Here is a 22,515-nt window from a genome sequence, read left to right on the forward strand (position 1 = left end):
CCCCCTCAGGAACTGAACTCACAAGCCTGGGTTTAGCAGGCCACAGCTCAAACCACTGAGCTGTTAAAATAAAGCAGCAGAAATGTAGCACTTTGAAGACTAACAAAATGATTTAATCTGTGATGAGCTTTTGTGGGATAGACCTGCTTCTTCAGATCAATTTCTTTTCCAATACAGACTGACATAAGTACAAAGGACCAAAAAGAAAAAAAAAATTCCAATGAAAACTGCCAAATAGGATAGAAGGGAGGGGGCGGGGGGATGTTAATGGTCCTATTTGAGATAATTAAGAGCATCAAAAGAAAGGAATCACTCCTTGTAATGCATGAGGTAGTCGATGTCTCTGTTCATACCACGTTACTGATTCCCTTCCTTTGGTGCTTGTAATTATCTCAGGCAGGACCATTAACATCCCCCCACCCCAACCCCCTTCCTTCCATCCTACTCAATTTGTCAGGTTTTTATTGCATTTTTTTTCTTCCTTTTTGGTCCTCTGTACTTATGCCAGTCTGTATTGGAAATTACATTGATCTGAAGAAGTGAGTCTATCCCATGAAAGTTCATCACTGAATAAATCATTTTGTTAGTCCTTAAAGTGCTACACTTCTGTTTTGTTTTGTTGGAGTACAGCTACCTACCTCTCTGTTACTATTCCACTGACCTATTGGTCTCTTTAGGGGCTAATGGTTGTCCCACTGTGCATAAATAAATGCTTAGTCCCTGGTCCAAAGTGAGTGGGAAAGGAGAAAACGACTGGTTAGGGCACACAGGTAGGAGGCAGTGACAGAGACATAGCCATGTTAGTCTGTATTCTGTCAAAACAAAAAAGCAGTCAAGTAGCACTTTAAAGACTAACAAATAACTTATTAGGTGATGAGCTTTTGTGGGACAGACCCACTTCTTCAGATCATAGCCTTACCAGAACAGACTCAAAATATAAAGCACAAAAGTCCAAAAATTGTTATCAAGGTTGACATCAGAAAAGTTGTCATCAAGGCTGGTAAATCAGAAGAGCAAAGGGGCAGCAGGAGTGGAGTGTGGGGTGGGGAAGTTAAGAGTTAGATAAGGTATGTCAAAAAGTCCTTATAATGGAGACTCCAGCTTCACTGCTCCAGTCACTCATCTATTCACAGTGGAACAGCTTCAACAAGTGAGACTACAGGTTTCTCCCTCCCAAAATGGAGATCACAGCTGTTACGGGATCAGAAAGCCCTTGGGTCTGGGGATGGTCCGGCTCCAGTGGCCCAGGGCTGTAGCCATGCCAACAGCCCAGCTGGGGCTGAAGCTGGTGCCCCAAGGCCAGTGCCATGGCTGGGAGCCTGGTCAGGGCTTCAACTAGCCTCTACAGGGCCAGCTGCTGGGGCTATGGCCAGAAGCAAAGCTGCATCTGGAATTGGGGCCACACCTGGCCAGGCTGAAGGTAAGGAGGCAGCAGGGGCTTGAGGTGACAGGAGCAGATGCAGGGGGGCTAGTGGGGTGCAGCACTGTCAACAGAGAGAGGTCGCAGGCTGGGTGCAGGGAGGATCTCTCTTTGTCCAGCAAATTCCCTTGTTTGGCACCAGACAGGTCCTGAAGGGGCCAGATGAGGGAGGTTCTTGTTTTCCAAGAACAGGAATGTATAGAATATGAAAGTACTTCTGTGTCATAACAATAAAATGCACTATTATACCATGGTGGAAGACATGCTATGAGATAATACTACCTCTAGAAAAGAAACATAGTTAAACCAAAAAATTAATTATATACAATTTGCCTTTTATTGAATGCCCCACAAAAATAACTGTTCAATAAATATAACAATATAATCTCTCACTGTATTGTGAAATAATTGCTTCGTGCTAATGGTCAAAAGAATGTGTATGGATTACTTTGTTTAATAAAAGACCTCTGCGAGCAGTGGAAAACAATGTCAGCTGCTGTCATAACAGAAGAAGTTTAGAACCTTTCAAGAGATTTGCTCTTCTTGCTATTAGTTTGGTTGAAAAACTGCTTTTGAATGTTAGTGTGTGGTCTACTACAGATGACGTTCATCTGCTTTACTGTAGCACTCATACAAATATACATATATATTTAATAACTTGAATAATTAAAACAATTAGAGAATAAATATATTTAGTGTATTTGGTTTCTGGACCACTGTTGGACTTCAGATCAGAATACATCTATTAAACAGTAACTTCCTCTCTTGCAGGCTTGTCTATTGATGCCATCTTCAGAAACTTCCAAACTTCTTCATTTTCAGTTGCTTCATATAACATCTTAAAATCCTTAAAGAAGTGCAAATACATGTGTTAATAGCATTATAACCCAACTCTGTTTTTGGAAAATGTTGCGTGTGTCCTGGGGCAGGGTCAAGCCAGAGTGCTGCAGAGTGGGAGAAACGCAGCTCAAAACGGGAAAAGAGCTTTTAAACAGAAGCAGAGGGCAGCAGGGCAATTAGAAGCAGCTGGGAAGGCATTCAGGCAAATTGGGATCAGCTGACTACACTGCTGACCTCATGAAGCTTTTAAAAACCTCCACAGTTGAAAGGCAGGGGAGAGAGGGGGAAGATAGGAGAAGAGGTGTAGGAGAGACAGAGGAAGACAGCAAAAGTTTGAGAACAAGGCAGATCAGTTCCAGGAGCAGTGGTAGGGTTCCCTGCCCTAGGGACCTGTTGCAAACCCCAACCCCAACTCCAGGGCAAAAGAGATGAGAAACAAGCAAAGGGCTGGGTAAGAAGGAAGCTTGCTACAGCACTTTCACAGCACAAACTACCCTCTGGCAGGACCCTTTGGCTTTCACAAACATTCTACCAGATTCCAATTCGTACCTGTGATATGAAAATTTTAAAAAAAGTAATCTAAATTTATTGCATACACAAGTACCTTATACTAAATCCCTGGTGAATAAATTCTAGACATTTCATTCTTCACAATAAACTACAAGATAACTTGAAATAAATTGAACTGTTGGACTGACTACCAGCAGTGGCCTGATCATGTTAAAAACCTGGTGCATAAAAACATACTACAGTTTGTTTTGTATAGAATCTTTTCCTACTGCAGTATCACAAAGTACTTCAGGCCAAGTCTGTCCTGTGTTAGTTGTTTAGCTTCTATGGCTAATTGTTGTCTATGACTGCACAAGAAAGGAAAAAACATGCAGTCACTACGTCCTTTTCTAGTGATAAGAATCATTAGCACAAACCTCTAGTGAGATTTGCACTGGCGAGAATTTACAGTGGTTTGAACCTAGGTAAAATGTATCTGCAGAAATAATCTACATTAGTTGTTTGTGTCACTGCAGTTTAAACACTGTTGCCTAAATCCACTACAGACCAGACACAACACAAGCACAAACAACCTTATTATTTGATGTAGCTGGTCAGAAAGTTCAATTAGCATTGTATGGCATAGACTATGGCATAGTGGATTTAGTTTGCTGAAAAATGATGTGGCTCACAATTCCTGCAGAACTCATTGTGAGCAGGGGTGCTCTGAGTAGTAATCTGTGCTACCCTCCCCTGTGCAGACTGGTAAGAGGCAGTGTTCAGTCCATAATATGCCTTGATATAAATGTTTTTAAACAAACAAACAAACAAACAAACAAAGCCCAATTTCTGTTTGTCTGATAGCTGAAAGAGTAAGCATCCAAAATTCATTCAAGACATTCAAACATGCTAAAAACAAAATCTAGATTTTTTTTCTTACTCCACAGTAGTCATCCCCATTGAATATCTGAGGAGGTACTGCATTAGGATTACCAGCCTTCACTCTCATTTCTTGAAGCAGATGCTCACTGATGGATACATCTATCAACTCATAGTTTGTTTTGTTAATGTCTAAAATTCGAGTAACTTCTGCCTGTCTCTGCTTCACCTAGATTTGAAACAAACAAAAAATTAAAAAACAGGCTTCTATTCCTATTGGCAGCTGCATTGTAACTAACCCTCCACACTAAAATATGTTTCTACCTAAATAGCCAATCAAAAATAAATTAAGAAATCTCATCTACAGTACATACCAGTGACTTTTAACCATTTTTACAAGTACTCGTTGAAAAAATAAGTACTCCCAGTACCTATGGTTTTCAGGCACATTTTTTCTCCCATTGCAACATAGTTGTTTAAACAACTTAATCATAACTGGTGGCTTGGAAAAAAAATTGCCTTTCAGCAACACACTTGCCATCACACTTATGGTTGTGCAAAAAGTATTAAAATAGATGAACATAAAATAAGTAATTTTTTTATTAATCAAAAAAGATGGAGAAACAGTGAGTTAATGTATGCCCTCTGGAAGAGCTCTGTGTACCCCCAGGGGTACCCATACTCCTGGTTGAGAATCACTGGTATGTACCGCTCAAATTTCCTCTTTTTCACCTGGTTTTGTTCAGACTGGAACTCGGCCTACTTGCTTTCAGTTTGAGACAGGAATTGGTTCCGAATATTTTTAAACAAATGCGTGGAATGTTTGCAGGTTTCAACAACCATTTAAAAACCTATGAGGGCCCGAGATCCCATCTCGTGTTGGACGGTTGATGCAGGTTGCCAGACTCACACAGCATGTGCAGTTGGTGGGTGGGGGTGCAGCCTGTGCAGGAGCAGACCTGGTGGGGGAGGGGGGCGGGATTTTGTTAGGCTCTCGCTGCTGATGGAGGACATGTGCAGCGCCCCCAGGGGATACAGCTCCAAGCTGGGCCGTTGGATGGTGATGGGTGACAGAGCAGCAGCCTCTAGGAGACAGTGCGGGGGGGAGGGGTGGGCCAGTGGGGGTGATGAAGGAAACCCCGTCAGATTCCGCCCCAGGGTGCTGGGAGTGGGGCTGCGCTTCTGGTGCGCGTGGGGTGCAGCCCCGTGGAATAGGGGCCTGGCTCACGGGTGCTGATGCGCGTGCGCGCGCAGCCCCTTGAGCGTGGCGCCGTGACTGGAGGATGCAGCGCCGCGGGGAGGGACTGAATGTAGCGGGAGGGTGAGGGGGAAGCGTCAAACTGCTGCCTGGCACTAGCGGGCCTTGCCCCGCTCACCTCCCTGGATCCGGTGACGCTGGTGTAATAGACCCTAATGGTGGCCATGGTGCGCGCGGGCTCGCCCCTCCTTCGCCACTCAGGCGGTTACTAAGGTAACGAACCGCTATCGTCCCAGAAGGGCCGAGCTTGTTTCTTGCTCCGGATTGGCCGATCCAGACTGTCAATGAGACTTAGGCCCGCCCGGCCGCCCTCCCGCTCCTGGCCAGCTCGTCTGCGCAGGGGGCGGGAGCTCCCGTATTTCCATGCGCGGGCACGCGGGAAAGAGCGGAAGAACGTGTCGAGGGCGGCTGTGTTTTACCAGGCCTCGTTCAGGCGGATGGGGCGGTAGTTATCGCCCGCCCGGCTTTAGGAGGCTCCACGCCCGCGCGGCGCGGCCCACGCCCGCTTCCCTGTGGAAAACAGGGGCTGCCCGTGCCCAGCCCCGCCATTTGTGCGACCCCAGTTCCACTGCCCGGTCCGTCGCCCCCCGGTTCTTATGCGCCCGGCCTCCCCCACCGCCAGGCCAGAGCGGTTATCCCAGACGTGACCGCGCGCAGCTCTCAGGGCTCCTCATCCAGACGGGGTTGGGGTCAGCGCCCCCTGCCGGCCCGGCAGATAACAGCAGTGAACGGTAGCACCGTGACACCCCACGCTCAGTGCCCCGGCTGCGGGCCAGTGTTGCGGCCCTACTGGGGTGGGATCGGTTTGCGAGGACCACGTGGCAGAAGAGGCCAGGTGCGCAGGAGCGCTGGGCTCCTCTTCCAGCTGTTCTGTGTACTTGGAGGTAAACTGCCTGCTGAGGTGACTAACCCCAGTGGCTGCTCTTGCTTCAGGTCTGCCTGAGTTTGGGCAATTGGTGTGAGTGACTTTTCCCGCCACGCTTCTAAAACGGAGTAACAGTAACAGCGACCCCCTTACAGGAGTATTGTAAAGTTCAAGTTGTTCATTTGTTTTCAATCTCAAAAGGAAAAGGGCTGTTAGAATACAAAATGCCACTTCTCTACTGCCACTTGGTAAACTCAAAGGAGCTTGTGCTTGCTATGTCTTTCTCGCATACTACAGTTCACAAAACAAGGATGAGACGAGTTGGTTTTGAAGAAGGAAAACAGTAAAAGCACTAAAGAAATGTCCTTTTAACCAGTGAAAATGCAACTGGGTCCCAAAGTTAATGATCAGTTGAAAACAGTTTCAGTAGGTGGTGCAAATGTGACATGATGCTAAAGCACAACTAAAAATCTCGCAAGGAAAGTGTTATATTTACGCTAACTGGAGCAATAGAGGGTATCTGCCTAGGTTGTTTTATGTAACTGACCATTGTTTATAGTAGTCATATTATTACTATCCTTGCAGAAATAGTGGATGCCATTTCTCTTTTCAAGCACTGCTCAGTATTTGAGGCCATGCCTGGGCATATAGCCTCCACTGGAACTCCTGGAACAATTGTGCCTCAGTGAGGTGTGATGCCTCCAAGACAACAGAATACATTTTACTAAAGCAGAGCTGTTCATGTTCTGCAAGTGGCCAGCTCAAGGTGCTTGTGTGAAGAGAGCTGGGGTGCTGAGCTGGCTGTGTGGTAGCCGCCTCTCATATTTGGTTGGGCTTGTGAAACAAAGAAAAACTCTCATGAGGAGCCAGTCTCAGCAACCAAAAAACAAGTCACAGGCAAGAGGAGCGTCAAGGGTCAGGTGAGACAGAAGTTGCTGCAAGGAACTGAGGTGTATTTGAGGAGCTATAAGAGGTAAGGGTTGCAAAAAATGCTGTTATGGGAGCAGGTTAAAGAGGGAGATGGAACTATACCAGATAAGTTTAAACAATCAAGCAGGTAATCAATTTCTGTTTCTTATTGGTAAGTGTGTAAAAGATATAGTCTGAGCTGAAATATGGGGTTATATCTTGTCTTGTTTGAAAAAGACTATGTTAAATCTCACCTTTAGCTGCTACTGATTATAATTTATTTTTAAGTTAGCACCATTGGTGTGCATGGCACTTTACAAATAAAAAAGAGAGGTCTCAGCCTCAAGTAGTTTACAGTCTGAAAAGTCTTAACACTGCGCGAGATGACAATAAACAAAATGTATGAAGACAGTGTTATGAGCCCCAATAGAGGAAAGTTATAAGGTAGGTCTGTTTTCACCTGTTCATTGTCTTGGTATGGGACTAGGAGGAAGCTTCATTCTGTGTTTACATTTTTCTTAGATGAATTTTGTAGTCATATTGTAAAAAGTCTCTTTCCTTATAAATTCTGATTAAAATTTTAGTGTTGTAATTCCAAGGCCTACACAAACTCATGTATGACTTTCTCTGTTTGCATTTACATCTGTAGTCTTCATTTACCTTCTCAGTACTGTGGGTGTCTCCCTTACTATATTTTGTTGAGGCTGACATGCTCCAGTGGAAAGATTCCCCCCGCCTTTTTGCTGCTGACTGCTTGGCACACTTTAATAGAAAATTTAATTATTATTCCCCAAATTTTTATTTTACCTAATCTGTGTGATATTACTGCAATTGCCACTAATTTGGTAGTCTCAGTAGAGGACCCGAGGAGGGAGTTGTATGGAATTTGAAGTACCCCTTCCGCTCTCAAAGTTGATTCTTCCAGGTCAGGGTTGATGAAGATGGAGAAATACTTAATTATTATTAGCACTGAATCTGTAGTGGAAATAGTCATTTTAAATAACTTTTAAATATTAGGTTATGTTATGAGTTCAGTTGGACTCAGCTCTCTAAGTTTATTTCTTGCATTCACTTAGAACACAGTATGGTTGTATAAGAGAATAAATAGGGCATCAGAAAGTATGTATTTCTGCTAGTTTGGGGCAAAGCATTGAAGGAGTTACACAGTGTGAATCTTTGTGAAAGCAGTGCACATGAGAAAGGTAGTTAAACTCTTTAAAGGAGTTTAGAAAAAGGAAATGGACAATCAGTGACAAAAGAACGTAGCTTATTATTGGTGTCTGAAAATACAAGGTCACATAGTCAAAACAGGACTATGTCTGTTTCTCCCTAGGAGTAGCTGGTAGTGGGCAGATATACAAGGAAGCCAGAAATTCTGAAACATTCACTTGAACTTAGAATTCTTACTGTAGCTGTTCTGTTTTGAAGATCATTTCTTCAAAATAATTTATTTAGGATAAGCACCCTATGAGATTCTTTAGTTGCCGTATAATTTGGAGGATTAATTTGGATTTGAATATTTGTAACGCACAATCTCATCTGTGTTAAAAATCCGTTTAGGATAATCCAGTTTCTCATGTAACCAGCCTTACTTTGCGCATGAGGAGAGCTTGAATGTGTTGTATGCAGGGACCTGATTAGCTATCTTTGATTTCATTTGAATGAATATTTACATACAAGCATATTATTATTTTGTGATCCCTTCAAGGTGTGGTAGTTCCTTTATACACAAAAAGACAGTTCTTTCCTAAAGGCACTCACATAAAGGCTGAAAACTCTGCTGACAAGGGAACTGCAGTCATTCTAGTGTGATAAGATTGGACAAAGTTACACATGACCTTGCTTTTATTTTATTTTAATTTATAGTTAGAATAAATTGTGTGTAGTAGTTTATTGCTGAGGAATCAATACATAGGTTGTTATTTAAATGTAAAAAGAGGATACCGCATTCACAGTGTCCAGTGTATTACATAGCATTTGTGTCAGAGGGGTAGCCATGGTAGTTTGTAGCTTCACATAAAAGAAGCAGTCCTGTAGCACCTTAAGACATTTGTTAGGCTACATCTATGCTTACCGGGAATGTCGACAGCTGCTACACAATTTTAGGGACGCCAGTTGCGTGCCTAAAATCGATTTTGCAGCCATTGACATTGGTCCCTGTCCTCACGGCAGAATGTTGACGGGAGCGCTCCTCCCACTGACATTCCTCAATCCTTGTGTCTTGCAAGGAGTTAAGGGGTCAACTTTGACCCCAGAATGCGCTGTTTTGTGCATGCACGAAACAGTGCCTCAGGAGATTGAACCTAAACATTCAATTTTCCCTGATAAGTATAGATGTAGCCTTAGTCTTTAAGGTGCTACAGGTCTACTTTTTTTTTGAGAGGGGACTGGGGGAAGAAATAGCATTTGTGTGTTTCACTTGTATATTTTCCCTCCATCATCATATAGTTAGGAGGTTTTTTCCTAGTGCTTGCAAGACCATTAAATTATTATTTTCTGCCAAAGAGATGGAAACTTAACAAGGGAACCAACCAAAAATTCGTTCAGTGCCTGAGAGCTTGAGAGTATTGTACAATATTTAAAAAAAGTTTTCCTGCTTGGAAATCCACATGACTTGTCAGTCATATCAGTTGGTCACTGACTGATATGAAAACCAAAACCACATTTGCCTTCTGCAGTTAACGAGTTCTTGTTTGTCTTGTGACTTGGGACTTATGGTACTTTATGTATTCTGTAGTATTTCATAAAAATGATCTTTTGTTAGCTTTTTTTGCACTGACCTGATTCAGCAAATCTCTCAATACGCTTGACCCTCCTTAACCTGGATGTCTGTAACCCGGAAGGAGGCCTGGTTCAGATCCCCACATGGCTGGAGCACCACAATGATGATAAAATAAGTGTAAATACAGTGCAACAAAACAAAAAAATACACCTTAGTGTCTAGCACAAATATAACTTCTAAGCAGGAGAAAAAGCAGAACACAGTACTGAACACTTAGTGGTTTTCTGTTTAATTGCACACATGAGATAATAAAAACAAAATAACAGTTTAAATACTGTGCATTAAGGATTTATTTTATAACATGTTATGTATGTAAAGTCCTCAATATTTGTTTATACATTCAAAACCTTTAGAAATAGACTTCGTCTACCCTTCTTTATGGTGAACACCCATGGTCCAGAAAATTCCATAATTCGGCATATTTTTTTCCAAGCTTGCTGGCTTAAAGAGGTTCAAGTGTATAATAGTTCTGCAAATAAAGTACCAGTGTGTTCTTGTAAAACAGGTCTAAGAAGGGGAAGTAACTAAGATAGTGAAACACAGATATTTCCCAATTTGCTGTCTTATTTTTCTAATTCTGGAGACTCCCTGTAATTTGTGTTAAAATTAAAAATATGAGGAGTTGGCCACCGGTGAGTTTATTATATTTTAATTTAGAGAGTTTGCTATCCTAGTTACACCAAATGAATTTGTTGTGCACTGTAAGATACACAATATACCCACACAGTCCATTCAATGAGAGGGCACTTGTCTGAAACTGAACTAGCTTCACATGTCCAATAATCCAGTTACAAATGGAAATGCTTTAGGAAGAACCTTTTATTTTCCACAGTAGGAACCTGATTTCCAAGAAAACTTGAAGTTATCAATTTAATACTTGGATATTCACTTTCATACAGCAAATTACAATCTGTCCCTGATTAATCAAACCTAATGGAGAACTGTAAATGAACACCGCCCCCCCCACTCCCGATTTTATATACTTACATCCTATCTTGGATGGACCTTAGTCCCTTTGCTTCAACATTCCCACTGGTGTGAGTCCACAGTTCAGAGGCTGGAGCAGCAAAGACATGAAATACTGGAATATAGGAAAATATAGGAATTCCCAGGATCTTTTGTATCATTTACATCTTCTCCAAGGCATAAAATAGTGAAAAACAATATTGTTTGCCTTGTCTACATATAATGTATTGTAGTGTAATCCTGTAGGCTTCTCAGGACCACGTATCTCACTGAGGTGTCTGGGTGTCTTGACTGTGGTCTAGAGTTGGATAACTTGACTTGCATTCACTTTTTAGTACAGTGCTCAACAGTTCCAATGGCACTCGATACTCATTGGTTAAGAGTTTCAGAACCATTGAGAAATGGGCATTCTTACTATTAGAATATATTAGTTGTATTATGGTAGCACATTAGAATCCCAGTCATGAAGTGAGACTCCCTGTACAAAGGCAGAGCAAAAAAGAAATTTTCTTCTCTAAAGAATTTGTAGCCAGAATAGATTTTAAGGATTTGGGAAAGATTAAGTGTATTTAACTGGGGGGCAGGGGGCGAGACTGAGGGGTGTCGGTGGTGGGCATGTGGTTTGGGGGCGTGTGGTATGGCTGTGTGGATGGTGGCACCCACGGAGGCTGGTGGTGGTGCAGCCGGCTCAGATGCCTGGGCTTTCAGGCCCAGTCCTGCGATCCCTTCACGCGCGGCCCGCAGCAGCTCTGTGGGGCTCTGGGGGCAGCCGCAGCCAGAAGAAGAGTTGGAAGCTTTGGCGGGGACCCAGGGCGTGGCTGAGCCGCAAGATCGGCACCTTCGTGGAGGACGTGGGGCTGCTGCAGCGCGTGGCCGGGTGCAGAGAGCCCGGGGGAGGGGGTACCTGGAGGCGATGAGAGCTGATGGGGGGCAGTGCGGTGAGGTGGGGTGACGTGAGTGGATAGGGGGCAAGGGGGCAGGGAGGGGGGATCTGGGGGTGTTGGTAGGTGATGGGAGGCAGAGGGGTGGGGAGGAGGGTCCTGGGGAGGTGAGGAGGTTGTCAGGCCACGGGGAGCTATGGGGACACGTGGTGCCAGGGAGTTGCACGAGGTAGTGGGATTGTTACCCACATTTTCCATGCCCCACTGCCTTGTGGGTTATCCTGGGAAGGAGCAAGGCTAAGGGAGTAAACCCTGACAGAAAATCCAGAGGGGAGTCCGAAGGCAGTTCTGTGCCAACTTCTGGCATTGACCCGGCAACTCCTGCAGCTGAGCTTGTACCAGACATAGAGGTTATCCTCTCCTTTGGACTATATCAGTAAAGCCAAGAGGGGAACACTGGTGTCTGGGCAGCCCAGGGTCTCAAAAAAAATTGCCCAGGCTCGCGCCTGGAGAGGTACTCCAGCATCGCTTAACAGCATTGAACCAACATGGGAGGTAACAGATACCAGTTATAAGCTCTTGCTCTATTAGCGTAGAGAACGAGTTCCAGGGTTGCCTTTGACGGTGGGAGAGATCGTCGCATCTCACTGGACAGTCACTGCCTGCCTCAAGCTGGGCAGCCCCCAGCCAGAAGGGTACTGTCCCACCATAGTTCACCTGCCTCACTGGGTGCGTGAGGCTTAAGGTTCCCAAACCTGACAAGTGACTGAAATTTGAGCACGAGGCAAACCAATAAGAAAATCAACAAGAAAAGGAAACCATCAAAGTTTTAAGCTTGCTTGCTGGAATGTGCGGACCATGCTGACCGGTTTGACTGATGATCTTCAGGACATCAGCGACACCCGAAAGACCGCTGTCATCAATGAGGAACTGAAGAGGCTCCAAGTTGACATCGCTGCTCTGCAGGAGACGTGACTTGCAGATTCGGGATCTCTAAAGGAACAGGACTACACCTTTTTCTGGCAGGGTAAAGCCCAAGAAGAATCCAGGAAGCATGGTGTTGGCTTTGCCATCAGAAACACCCTTCTACAAATGGTGGAATTAGTCATGGGCAAATCAGAAAGACTCCTTCAGGTCATACTTCAAACTTGCGTCGGTCCTGTCCACCTGATCAGCGCTTACACTCCAACCCTGTACGCCACACCAGAAGTAAAAGACAGGTTCTATGACGTGCTTAGTGCTGCCATAGCGCAAATACCTGCTCATGAACAACTGTACATTTTGGGTGACTTCAGTGCAAGAGTTGGAGCCGATCGTGATTCATGGCCCTCCTGCTTAAGCTACTTTGGTGTGGGAAAAATGAATGAAAACAGACAGCGTCTTCTCGAACTTTGCATGTGCCACAGTCTGTGCATCACAAACACGTTTTTCCAAACCAAGCCACAGCACAGAATGTCGTGGAGACACCCACGCTCGAAAAACTGGGGTCAACTAGACGTGGTCATCGCTAGACGTGATAACCTCAAAAACGTCCTTCTGACACGCAGCTATCATAGTGCCGACTGCGATACAGATCACTTGCTAGTTTGCTCCAAACTCAGGGTGAGACTCAAGAAGCTGTACCACTCTAAACCAACTGGAAGGCCCTGCATTGTTGCCAGAAAGGCAGCAAACTCAGAGAGAGCCGAAAAGTTCAGAGAGACCCTCGAGAAGAATCTGCGCAGCAGCCCTGGGGGTGCCATTGTGACATCCAAATGGCAGCATCTGAGGGATACAATTTACAACACGGCCTTGTCAGTGTTTGGAAGAAGAGCTAGAAACACAAATGACTGGTTCGAAGCTAATTCCGATGAGATGATTCCAGCCATCGAAAAGAAGTGAGCTGCACTCCTGGAGTACAAACGCTCGCCGAGCCAGAGTACCCTGCAAGCACTCAGAGCATCCAGAAGAACAGTACAGCAGACAGCCAGGCGCTGTGCCAACAACTACTGGCTCGAGCTATGCAGCAGCATCCAGACCAGTGCTGACTCTGGTAATCTCAGGGGAATGTACGAGGGCATCAAGAAGGCATTAGGACCCACCCGAACAAGATGGCACCTCTGAAATCCAAATCTGGTGACGTCATCACTGACAAAGCCAAATAGGTGGAGCGCTGGGTCGAGCACTACTCCAAGCTGTACTCACATGAGAACATTGTGGTTGATAACTGCCCTCAATGCCGTCGAGCTCCTACCAGTAATGGACAAACTGGATCAGGAACCAACTGAGGACGAACTGAAGAAAGCCGTCAACAGCATTGCAGTAGGAAAGGCCCCAGGCCAGGATGGTATACCACCAGAGGTAATCAAGTGTGCCACGGGCACCCTCCTGGAACCCCTACATGAGCTGCTGTGCCTGTGCTGGAGAGAGGGAGAGGTTCCACAGGATATGTGCAACGCTAACATTGTAACCTTGTATAAGAACAAAGGAGACAGAAGTGACTGCAACAGTTACCGTGGAATCTCCCTCCTAGATGTAGGGAATGTGGCAGAAGGAATGCAGTACTGCTGAAGACTGGGAGGAATGAGTCTCCCAGAGGTCATCTGCATAAGAATGCAAAAGGTGTGCAAGTGTGATACCTTTTCAGGCAAAGCCTAATGGGTAGCAAGTAAGCCATGAGATTTGGTCTATTGTAAACATGTAGTTGTAAAATCACAATTTAAGCTGACACTTAAGGTGGGAGTTGTGAGATCTCACCAATGCTCTGGGTTGTTGTGGGGGACAGGGCAGTCGCCTTAGCTGTGTAACACATTGATTACACAGGGCTCCCTGGTTTAAAGCATTGTGAGAGAGCAAGGGGAGGGTATGGGTTGAGCCAGCTTGCTGAGTGCCTTGGCCCTGCCTATGCCTTGGCCATATAGCTATAAGCCTGGCTTGACTAACCCTCCCCACCTGTTAAAAGATAGAGCTGGATACTAGGGTGTTTGTGAAACCCCCCACTAGAGATACCAAGAGCTGAAATCACAGAGTGGCAGCTGAGGCCACACAGAGCTGAAATCACTGGGTTCTGCCTTAGGGCAGTCCCAAGCAGTGGGGTTAGGACTGGCGGACAACAGCAGGACCAGAGGGCGGCCGGTAGAAGCGGCGGCGGCAGACGACGGCGACCGGTAGGCGGCCGGTAGGAGCGGCGGCGGCGGTAAACGACGGCGACCAGCGGGCGGCTGGTGACAGCAAGGGAAGGCTACAGACAAGTGAACAGCTAGTATTGCCCTGGTAATGTATCTGTGGGCTTTAAGTTTGGGACTGTACCGCAGAGGGTACACCCTGTAACTGTGTGTGTGTGGAAAAGGGCCAAGAGCCCCAGCAAGAGACTGGGCTCTACTGCATATGGGGATGGTATCTGGGTAAAAGGGGTTTTGTCTCTTCTGTGCTGAGATACACTGCATCTGTCGCTGTAACCTTGGGGTAGGTTACGGTCATTAAACAAGCCATTTCTATCTCAGACTCTGTGCTTGCGAGTGGGGGGAGAACCGCCTTACAGGCACCCGGCACGGGGGTGAAATTGTCCCAGGCCACTAGGTGGGGGCTCAAGCCGGTTAATTGTATCCTTGATAGGAAAACCCCACAAAAGTTGAACCCGGCCCTTCTGGCAGGCATCTGGCGTTAACAGAAGGGTTACATAAGCATCTTTGGTAAACTGTTCGCTCGCGTCATCCTCGGCAGACTCCAGAAGATTGCTGAGAGGATGTATCCTGAATCACAGTGCGGATTCCGCACAGAGAGATCTACCATTGACATGGTTTTCTCTCTGAGGCAGCTGCAGGAGAAATGCAGGGAGGAGAGGAAGCCACTCTATATTGCCTTCATCAACCTGACCAAGGCCTTCGACTTGGTCAGCAGGGATGGACTGTTCAAACTGCTCCACAAGATAGGCTGTCCACCACAGTTACTCAAAATGATCCAGTCTTCCCACAAAGACATGAGAGGAACCATCCAATATGATGGCACATTATCGGATGTTTTCAGCATCAGGAGTGGCATCAAACAAGGATACGTCCTTGCTCTGACATTGTTCGGGATCTTCTTTGCACTCCTCCTGAAGCACGCCTTTGGATCTTCAACAGCGGGCATCTTTTTGCACACAAGATCTGATGGGAAACTGTTTAATCTCACAAGGCTGAAAGCTAAGTCTAAGGTGCGGGAAGTCCTCATCAGAGAGATGCTGTTTGTGGATGCTGCTGCTGTAGTGTCACACACAAAAGACCAGCTTCAGAAACTGCTGGATCAGTTCTCCAAAGCATGCAAGGACTTTGGGCTTTCCATCAGCCTAAAGAAGACAAACCTACTTGGTCAGGACATTGCTGAACCTCCATCAATCAGCATTGACAACTATTTGTTAGAGGTCGTCCATGAGTTTGTTTACCTCGGGTCCACCATCACTGACACCCTGTCAGTGGAGACTGAGCTAAATAGGAGGATCGGAAAAGCAGCCACAACTCTGTCCAGACTCAGAAAGAGAGTGTGGAATAACATCAAGTTGTACACCCACACCAAAATGCAAGTCTACAGAGCCTGCACCCTCTTTATGGCAGTGAGTCTTGGACCCTGTACACCTGCCAGGAAAAGAGGCTGAACGTCTTCCACTTGCGCTGCCTCAGGCACATCCTTGGAATACTGTGGAAGGACAGAGTGCCCAACACTACCGTCCTTGAGCAAACTGGAATCCCAACCATGCACACCCTCCTCAGGCAGCGGCGGCTCTGCTGGGTTGGCCACATCCACAGGATGAATGATGGAAGGATCCCAAAAGACATCCTGTATGGTGAGCTAGCTTCTGGCAAAAGACCTCCCGGATGCCCCCAGTTGTGCTACAAAGACGTTTGCAAGAGGGACCTCAGGGAGGTAGACATCGAGCCGAACAGCTGGGAGGAGCAGGCAGACAATCGCAGCAGATGGAGGCAGGAACTACCCAAGAGCCTTCAGAAGGGTGAGATGAGGATCAGGCAGCTAGCAGAGGAGAAGCAAGCCCACAGAAAGCACAGTAAGGACCTGCCAGACACCCACTACACATGCAACAGATGTAGCAAGGACTGTCACTCTTGTGTGGACCTTCACAGTCACAGTCGATGCTGCAAATGATGATCCCAAATGGAACTACAAAGGACGCGATCCATAGTCTGTGTAGACTGAAGGATGCCTACTACTATTTACACAACTGAAGATGCAGATACGTAGAGGCCTGCAAATCCACAGATATCCACTTTATGAAATTGGGTATCTGCATCCATGAATGTGGTTATAGTTTTCTGCAGTTAATTTTTGTCTATATGGATATAGATTCAAATTTGGACTCTTGAACCATGGAAATATGTGGATATCTGCTTTTTATCAGTGCAGATACATCAGATCAGTTTTGCAGATGTGGATAAGGGTACCAATTTTATGTCCATGCAGGGCTCTACAGATGAGTGCCTACTGCTATGGTTCCCAACCTTTTCACTAGTGAGGACCCCCAGTCACTCCCCACAAACTGTTCATGGATCCCATCACAGTCAATTCTAGCTGCTATGTACACTTAATTAAATAAAAAAGGAAACTACAACATAGCTTTTCAGACAGTAATTAATAACATTATTGGAAGATACTTAAAAATAATAACTGATTGTAACTTTGCAATTAACTTATTTTCGATTATCATTTTTATTTATTTTATTTTTTTCACAGACCCTCACAGGAGAAGCGGCAGCAGCTGTTGCCGCTGCCTGGAGCCCCGGGGGAAGTGGCAGCAGCTAGTGCTGCTCAGGGCCGGGAGGGAAGTGGTGGGTGCTCGCGCTCCTGTCCCAAGCCCCAGGGAAATTGGCAGCTCCTGGCCCTCTATGCTTTGGGCCCTGGGGGAAGTGACAGCAGCTAGTGCTGCTGCCCAGGGCCACGGGCGAAGTGGCAGCTGCCGGCGCTTCTGCTGCAAGCCCTGGGGGAAGCGGTGGCTGCCAGTTCTCCCTGCTTGGGGTCCTGGGGGAAGCGGCGGGTGCTGGCCCTCCTGCCTGGAAGCCCAGGGGAAGCAGTGGCTGCCAGCGCTCAGTGCCCTGGCGCCCCTGGGAAGCGGCTGTTTGTGACTAATTGAATTCGCAAACCTAAGGTTCAAGAATATTGAGACCCTACTGCATTTAACTGTGTCTTTAGTTTTATTCATTTGGAGATGGGGCAAGAGAGTTAATAATTAGGGTCTTATTTTACATTCTGAAGAACCCAAAAGTGAAGTTAAAAACACAGATGTTTTAAACATTACTTGTGCAAAGAATATTCTACTTAGTGTATTCCAATTGTATTCAATTTGATGAATTTAATATGCAAGCAGTCATGGTTATATGATTGTCTGTTTGACAGGTCTGATATCCTTCGGTCCTGTGCATATAAAAGGAATTACGAGGGACTGACTTTCAGTAATGTTGAACAGCCTCTGCTTGAATTGAAGTCATAAGGGATTGCGGGATCTCAGCACCTCTGACAATCCCTCCCTGCAGCAATATGTGTTTGCCATCCACAAGTGCAGGCAACTATCTTAAAGTGCTCAACGTTGCTGTTGTTTACTGTAAATTCTTGTGCATGGATTAGGCCTTCCATTATCATAGAATTTTATTTTTGTTAATGACAATACTGTTTCTCTGTTTTAAAAACTGTAAAGGGTCAGTTCCTCTGGCTGCCGCCATGTGACATATGCAGTCTTGAAGGTCTCCAATCACTACTAAGAAACCCTCCTTTAGTGGGAAAACCTTGCTGGGGCTCTCTTACTGGTTGAGAAGGTTCTAGTCTGACCCTGCTGCATGTCTTAGTGTAAGGTTCAACAGGCTCCATTTAAATCAGTCTCACATGTCTTGTCACTTTCCAGATTTTTTCTAAGCTTTATGTGACACTCATTTTTGATGACAGACCACCAGATTCCTTCTCAGCGTTCCTGACTAACGACAGGCTTATATAGCCCTACCCTTCCTGATGTCAAACCCTACTCCCAAACAATTATAGCTTGCCTCACCTGAATACCTTCTCCAAGAGATTTTGGCAACCCTTTTCAGCTGCAGCTTTTCAACCCTTTTCAGCTTTTTGCCTTAGAAAACCAACCACCAGTATCACAAGAGGGCTCCGAAGAAACACCTGGCATAGAGTTTGAAGGCAGACACTAAAAAGACATGGTCAGAACTGGAAACAACTGCCCAAGACAGGAGATGTTGGCTAATGATCATCAATGGCCTAAGCACCAAGATATAGGAGTGGAGCTGCAGCTTCCCCTGCCTGAGCCCCGCTCTTGTCAGTTCTGCTTCTTTAGCTTCAGATAGGGCTGTTAAATAGACCCTCTCTTGTTGTAGTTTCCTCTTTATTTAATGTATTTTTAACATTTTCCTCGCTGACTAGTAGTTCCATTTGAATTATTCAAAGTATTCAGATGGGATAGATCAGCCATACTGAAGGAGCTACCTAGTCCCAGGTCCTGAAGCAACTATGTAGTCTCAGGTCCTGTTCTCTCTTAAAGAGACACATCTTGACACAAAAATCCTTCTACTTAAGGATAGAGTATAATGAGTAAGAAGGGAAGGCCCACTTCAGAAACGTCTGCAGTAGTGAAATTAAAAAGGCAAAATATCTTATCCTCTCTTAGATATTCTTTTAGGACCAAAATCCTCAGATAGTATAAATTGGTGTAATTTGACTGGTGTTTGGCTCTTGAACTCTGATAGACAAAGACAAATTTTTAAACAGTCTTCAACCCACTCATAGTATCATCCCAGAGGAATGATACTATTTAGATATTTACCCATATGATTGTAGTACAAGTCACATAATTAGATGTGTAAGTGCTATGTCATTGCAATTCATTGGGAATGCAGAATTAGTCTGTAAATCTAGAGGCAAGTTTTGAAATTCAGCCTCTGAGCTGCTGTTGCTCACCTATGAAGCTCACAGTTACTGCTTCCCCCTGTCTTGGAGGGAATTAAAATGAGAAGGTGAGAGTTTGGTTTAATTTAAAAAAAAAAGTTTCTAACCTTTTTCCTTGCAAGAAAACCTTAGCAAACTAATTACAAGTTTTGAAAACGTCACACTTTTTTTCCCCTAAAGAATGCGTGTTATCCATAGGGTGTTTGCTACCAGTCACCCACGGTTGGCTGTAGGGTCTGCAGAAGCCATAACTTTGGGTTGTTTGATTACTGCAAAGATCTCAGATCATGTCACAGATGAGATAGTCACTGTCTGGGTTACAGTACGTAGTACTAGGACACTGCAGGCTGTCAGCATCTAGTTGATTGTGTGCTCTCTGGCGTTAAAGAGGGAAACAGCAGTGAGATTTACTGCCTCTGTTTTGAGCATTCCATTTTTTAAAAGCAATCTTTATATTTTTTACTTCACTTATACCTGTTCTGTACCTGCAAATCAAGAAGCTTGTACATACAAACATTTGTCTGTGCAAATGAGAGAGGCATCTAATTTAATTACTAAATTTGTTTGTCTGTAGATCGAAGTGCTCAACAGAATATTTGATTGCACTCTTGCATTTTTAAAAGTATTATGAGCATGGCTAAGGTAGCCAACAGAAGTCTACTAGCCACACTAAGCCTTTCATAATCTTAGTTATTTTTAGTTGACCGATTGCAAAATTAAAAAGCGGTCATGCTAGTTGTGAACACACAGTAATCAGTCTTAACCACCCACATTTTTTGCATCCTCTTTTTGGATTTGTTGTCACTGCTTTTTTATGGACCACACAGTTTTCCACTAGTGACGACACTTCTGTTTTAAAAGTAGAAAAAGAGGAACAAAATTTTGTGTGCTCCAGTTATTGCACACACAGTGTTTGCTGTGAATAAAGAGAGAGAACTTAGAACCTTGCTGCAGTTGAAATATTGTAATGTTAGTTTATGTGACTATCCACAGCGTATACTGATTCTGAAAGGGTAAGTCTGGTTTTCTTTAGTTTGTCTCAGCTTATCTTTTGTTCCAAAATGTAGAGGCCCGCTTATTTTGCTTAAATAACTTGAAGTATCTGTATTTCTAAAGTATGCTTGCTAAAGGTTCCACATAGGACATACTGCTCAAAGACTTGGAACAGTTACCGAACATTAGAGGCAAAATTTTCATAAGTGACTGAGGCCCAGATCCTCAAAACTGTTTGGGCACCTAACTCCAATTGATTTCAATAGGTGTTAGATGCCTAAATATCTTCGCAGATCTGGGCTTAACTCCCATTTTAACAAGTGAGTTAGGCACATAGGTACCTAAGTTCCATTTACTTTCAGTGAGATTTAGGCTCATAAGGTCTTGTGTCTCTTCTGCTTAACATCATCAGTCAGAACTTTAGCTGTTGAAATTGGGTGTTGTGCTGTTGTTTTCAGTAGAATTGTACCAGTTTTCTACCAGCTGAGGTTCTGGCAGTCACTGGATGAAATGACTTTATTGATTAAGTCTTATCGAGAACAAGTCATGTGCATAATACAGCACAGTTATCACAGTTCAAAAGAAGAGTCCAAGACCGAGCTGATACAGAAAAGGAAGGATCAAATTATTGGCTTCGATTTGATTTTTGTTGGCATGATGGCTTGCTTTACTTTGATTATAAAAATGGAATTGATGAAAAAGCAATTTAATTACTGTTTTGTTAAAAAAACAAACAAACAAAACACACATTGTAGTCTGCATGAAACACTTTAAACTCTTTTTTTTATTATTACACTTGTTTTGCATTACCCTAACATGGCCTCTTTGTATTTGCAGGAATTAGTGAGCTCTGCTGGTTACTGAGTCTCTACCACTGATCAACATGTTGGCAGAAGGTATCCTAACTAGAATCATATACAAAGAAAGAAAACCGAGCACAGCTAAATCTCACAAATGTCACATAAACAGAATAGATGAAAGGGAAACCTGGAAAGGTAACCTTATAGATACACCAACAATTAAAGATTTTGCTTCAGAAACGAAGGCAAACGTGACCATTGCAAAAGGTAGCAAAACTGAACATAATAAACAGCTTCAGTGGAAACCTAAAGAAGAGCTACCTGCAAAAGAACAAAAAGCAAGTGTTAAAGGAACCATATCTTCAGCTTTGCATATACCAGGAAGAGAACAAAATCATGAAAGCCAGCTAGATTTGTATAGATCCTGGTCATGCCACAGTATTTATCAAAATTATCCTGACTTACATATTGGAGGTGACCATGTAGGAGACTATATGAATGATTCAGGTTGCATTATGGACCATGTAAGTGATGAACTTGTGGATGGCCCTGTTTTACTGTCGGCAGATATTCCATTAGGGCATTCCCCTCTAAATGAGTCTCTTGAAATAATGGCTACTAAGTCCTTGAATACTGATGAAGGTGGGGAAAGGAGTATGACACTCCACAAGCAGCCTCTTTCAAATTCTGTGCTGAACAACTACATGGATACAAAGGTGGAAGAGCTCTATAAACAGTTTTTTGAAGAGAACCTGACCAGGTGTGGTTCTGTAACAAATCTCCTGACATCCAGTTTGATCATGAATAACCTAAATCAGATAAGCCTTCAGATCTCCCAAGAACAAACCAAAGAAGCAACTAAAGCTAGAGAAGCACTCTTACATTCTCTAGCTTTGTTTAGTTTCCGCAATGCTGCAAGTGGACACAGCTCTGAATTTAGCACTCCAAATTTACAGTTTTCACAGTCGCCAAGCAAGAGAAAGAACTCCAGGATACAGTTTAAATCATGACTGAACTGTTTGCAGTCTCCTTTTTCAGGATTAGTCTGTGAAATGTACCTAATTGAGACACTACTGACAATAAATTTTGACATTTAAACCACACTTTATGGTGCCACTTCATTACTTGTGCCAGGGCTCAGATTAAGGTCATTTGACCTTGTGATGTTGAATGTAATCCAGATGACTTTTTTTTTTTTTTTTTTTACAAAATCTTATTGAACCACATTTTAAATGGCCGAAGAGCCCAGCCTTGCTGACACCTAGTATGCCAGTAATTACAGTAAACTCTTTCATATCCAGCAGCCCCAGGACTGGGAGGTTGCTGGATATTCAAATATTCTGGATAATAAAGAGGAATACCTGGCAATGCATAACACTGAAAAAAACCAAGATTAGATATAAGAAACAAAAATATATGCAGAGTACTTTATTTACCCACAACAGTAGTATTGTACCCGGTAAGCCTACACTGTATTGGTTGTATTTATTTGTATTTACTTTCACTATACTATCTGCAAGAGATG

The 22,515-nt window shown here is 44.2% G+C and overlaps 2 protein-coding genes across 3 annotated transcripts; one reads left to right on the forward strand and one right to left on the reverse strand.

Moving 5' to 3' along the window:
• Positions 1-1,815: 1,815 nt before the first annotated feature.
• LOC142020197 (SH3 domain-binding glutamic acid-rich-like protein 3) lies at positions 1,816-5,121 on the reverse strand. Its single transcript, XM_075007865.1, has 3 exons — positions 5,005-5,121; positions 3,690-3,857; positions 1,816-2,267 (listed from the first exon to the last, which is right to left on the reverse strand). Exons 1-3 carry the CDS (start codon positions 5,050-5,052, stop codon positions 2,166-2,168), a joined length of 318 nt encoding a protein of 105 aa, XP_074863966.1. The 5' UTR covers positions 5,053-5,121; the 3' UTR covers positions 1,816-2,165.
• On the forward strand, positions 4,970-22,086 carry LOC142020196 (TLR adapter interacting with SLC15A4 on the lysosome-like). Of its 2 annotated transcripts, none has more exons than XM_075007864.1 (2): positions 4,970-5,099; positions 21,028-22,086. In XM_075007864.1, the coding sequence occupies exon 2, from the start codon at positions 21,074-21,076 to the stop codon at positions 21,998-22,000; it is 927 nt and encodes a 308-aa protein (XP_074863965.1). In that variant the 5' UTR covers positions 4,970-5,099; positions 21,028-21,073; the 3' UTR covers positions 22,001-22,086. The 2 variants fall into 2 exon arrangements, with proteins under 2 accessions (XP_074863965.1, XP_074863964.1); XM_075007863.1 differs by lacking the exon at positions 4,970-5,099 and adding an exon at positions 20,097-20,210.
• The last annotated feature ends 429 nt before the right edge of the window (positions 22,087-22,515 follow it).

The sequence above is a fragment of the Carettochelys insculpta genome, chromosome 13 (assembly GCF_033958435.1).
Source record: "Carettochelys insculpta isolate YL-2023 chromosome 13, ASM3395843v1, whole genome shotgun sequence".
Lineage (NCBI taxonomy): Eukaryota > Metazoa > Chordata > Testudines > Carettochelyidae > Carettochelys > Carettochelys insculpta.

What these genes read in the sequence shown, in the direction of transcription:
- LOC142020197 (XM_075007865.1), bottom strand. Translation starts at nt 5,052, where the DNA reads ATGGCCACCATTAGGGTCTATTACACCAGCGTCACCGGATCCAGGGAG. An exon ending in GCGTCACCGGATCCAGGGAG is followed by an intron (nt 3,858 to 5,004) that starts GTGAGCGGGGCA and finishes TTTCAAATCTAG; the next exon opens with GTGAAGCAGAGACAGGCAGA. An exon ending in ATGGGGATGACTACTGTGGA is followed by an intron (nt 2,268 to 3,689) that starts GTAAGAAAAAAA and finishes CACTTCTTTAAG; the next exon opens with GATTTTAAGATGTTATATGA.
- LOC142020196 (XM_075007864.1), top strand. Translation starts at nt 21,074, where the DNA reads ATGTTGGCAGAAGGTATCCTAACTAGAATCATATACAAAGAAAGAAAA.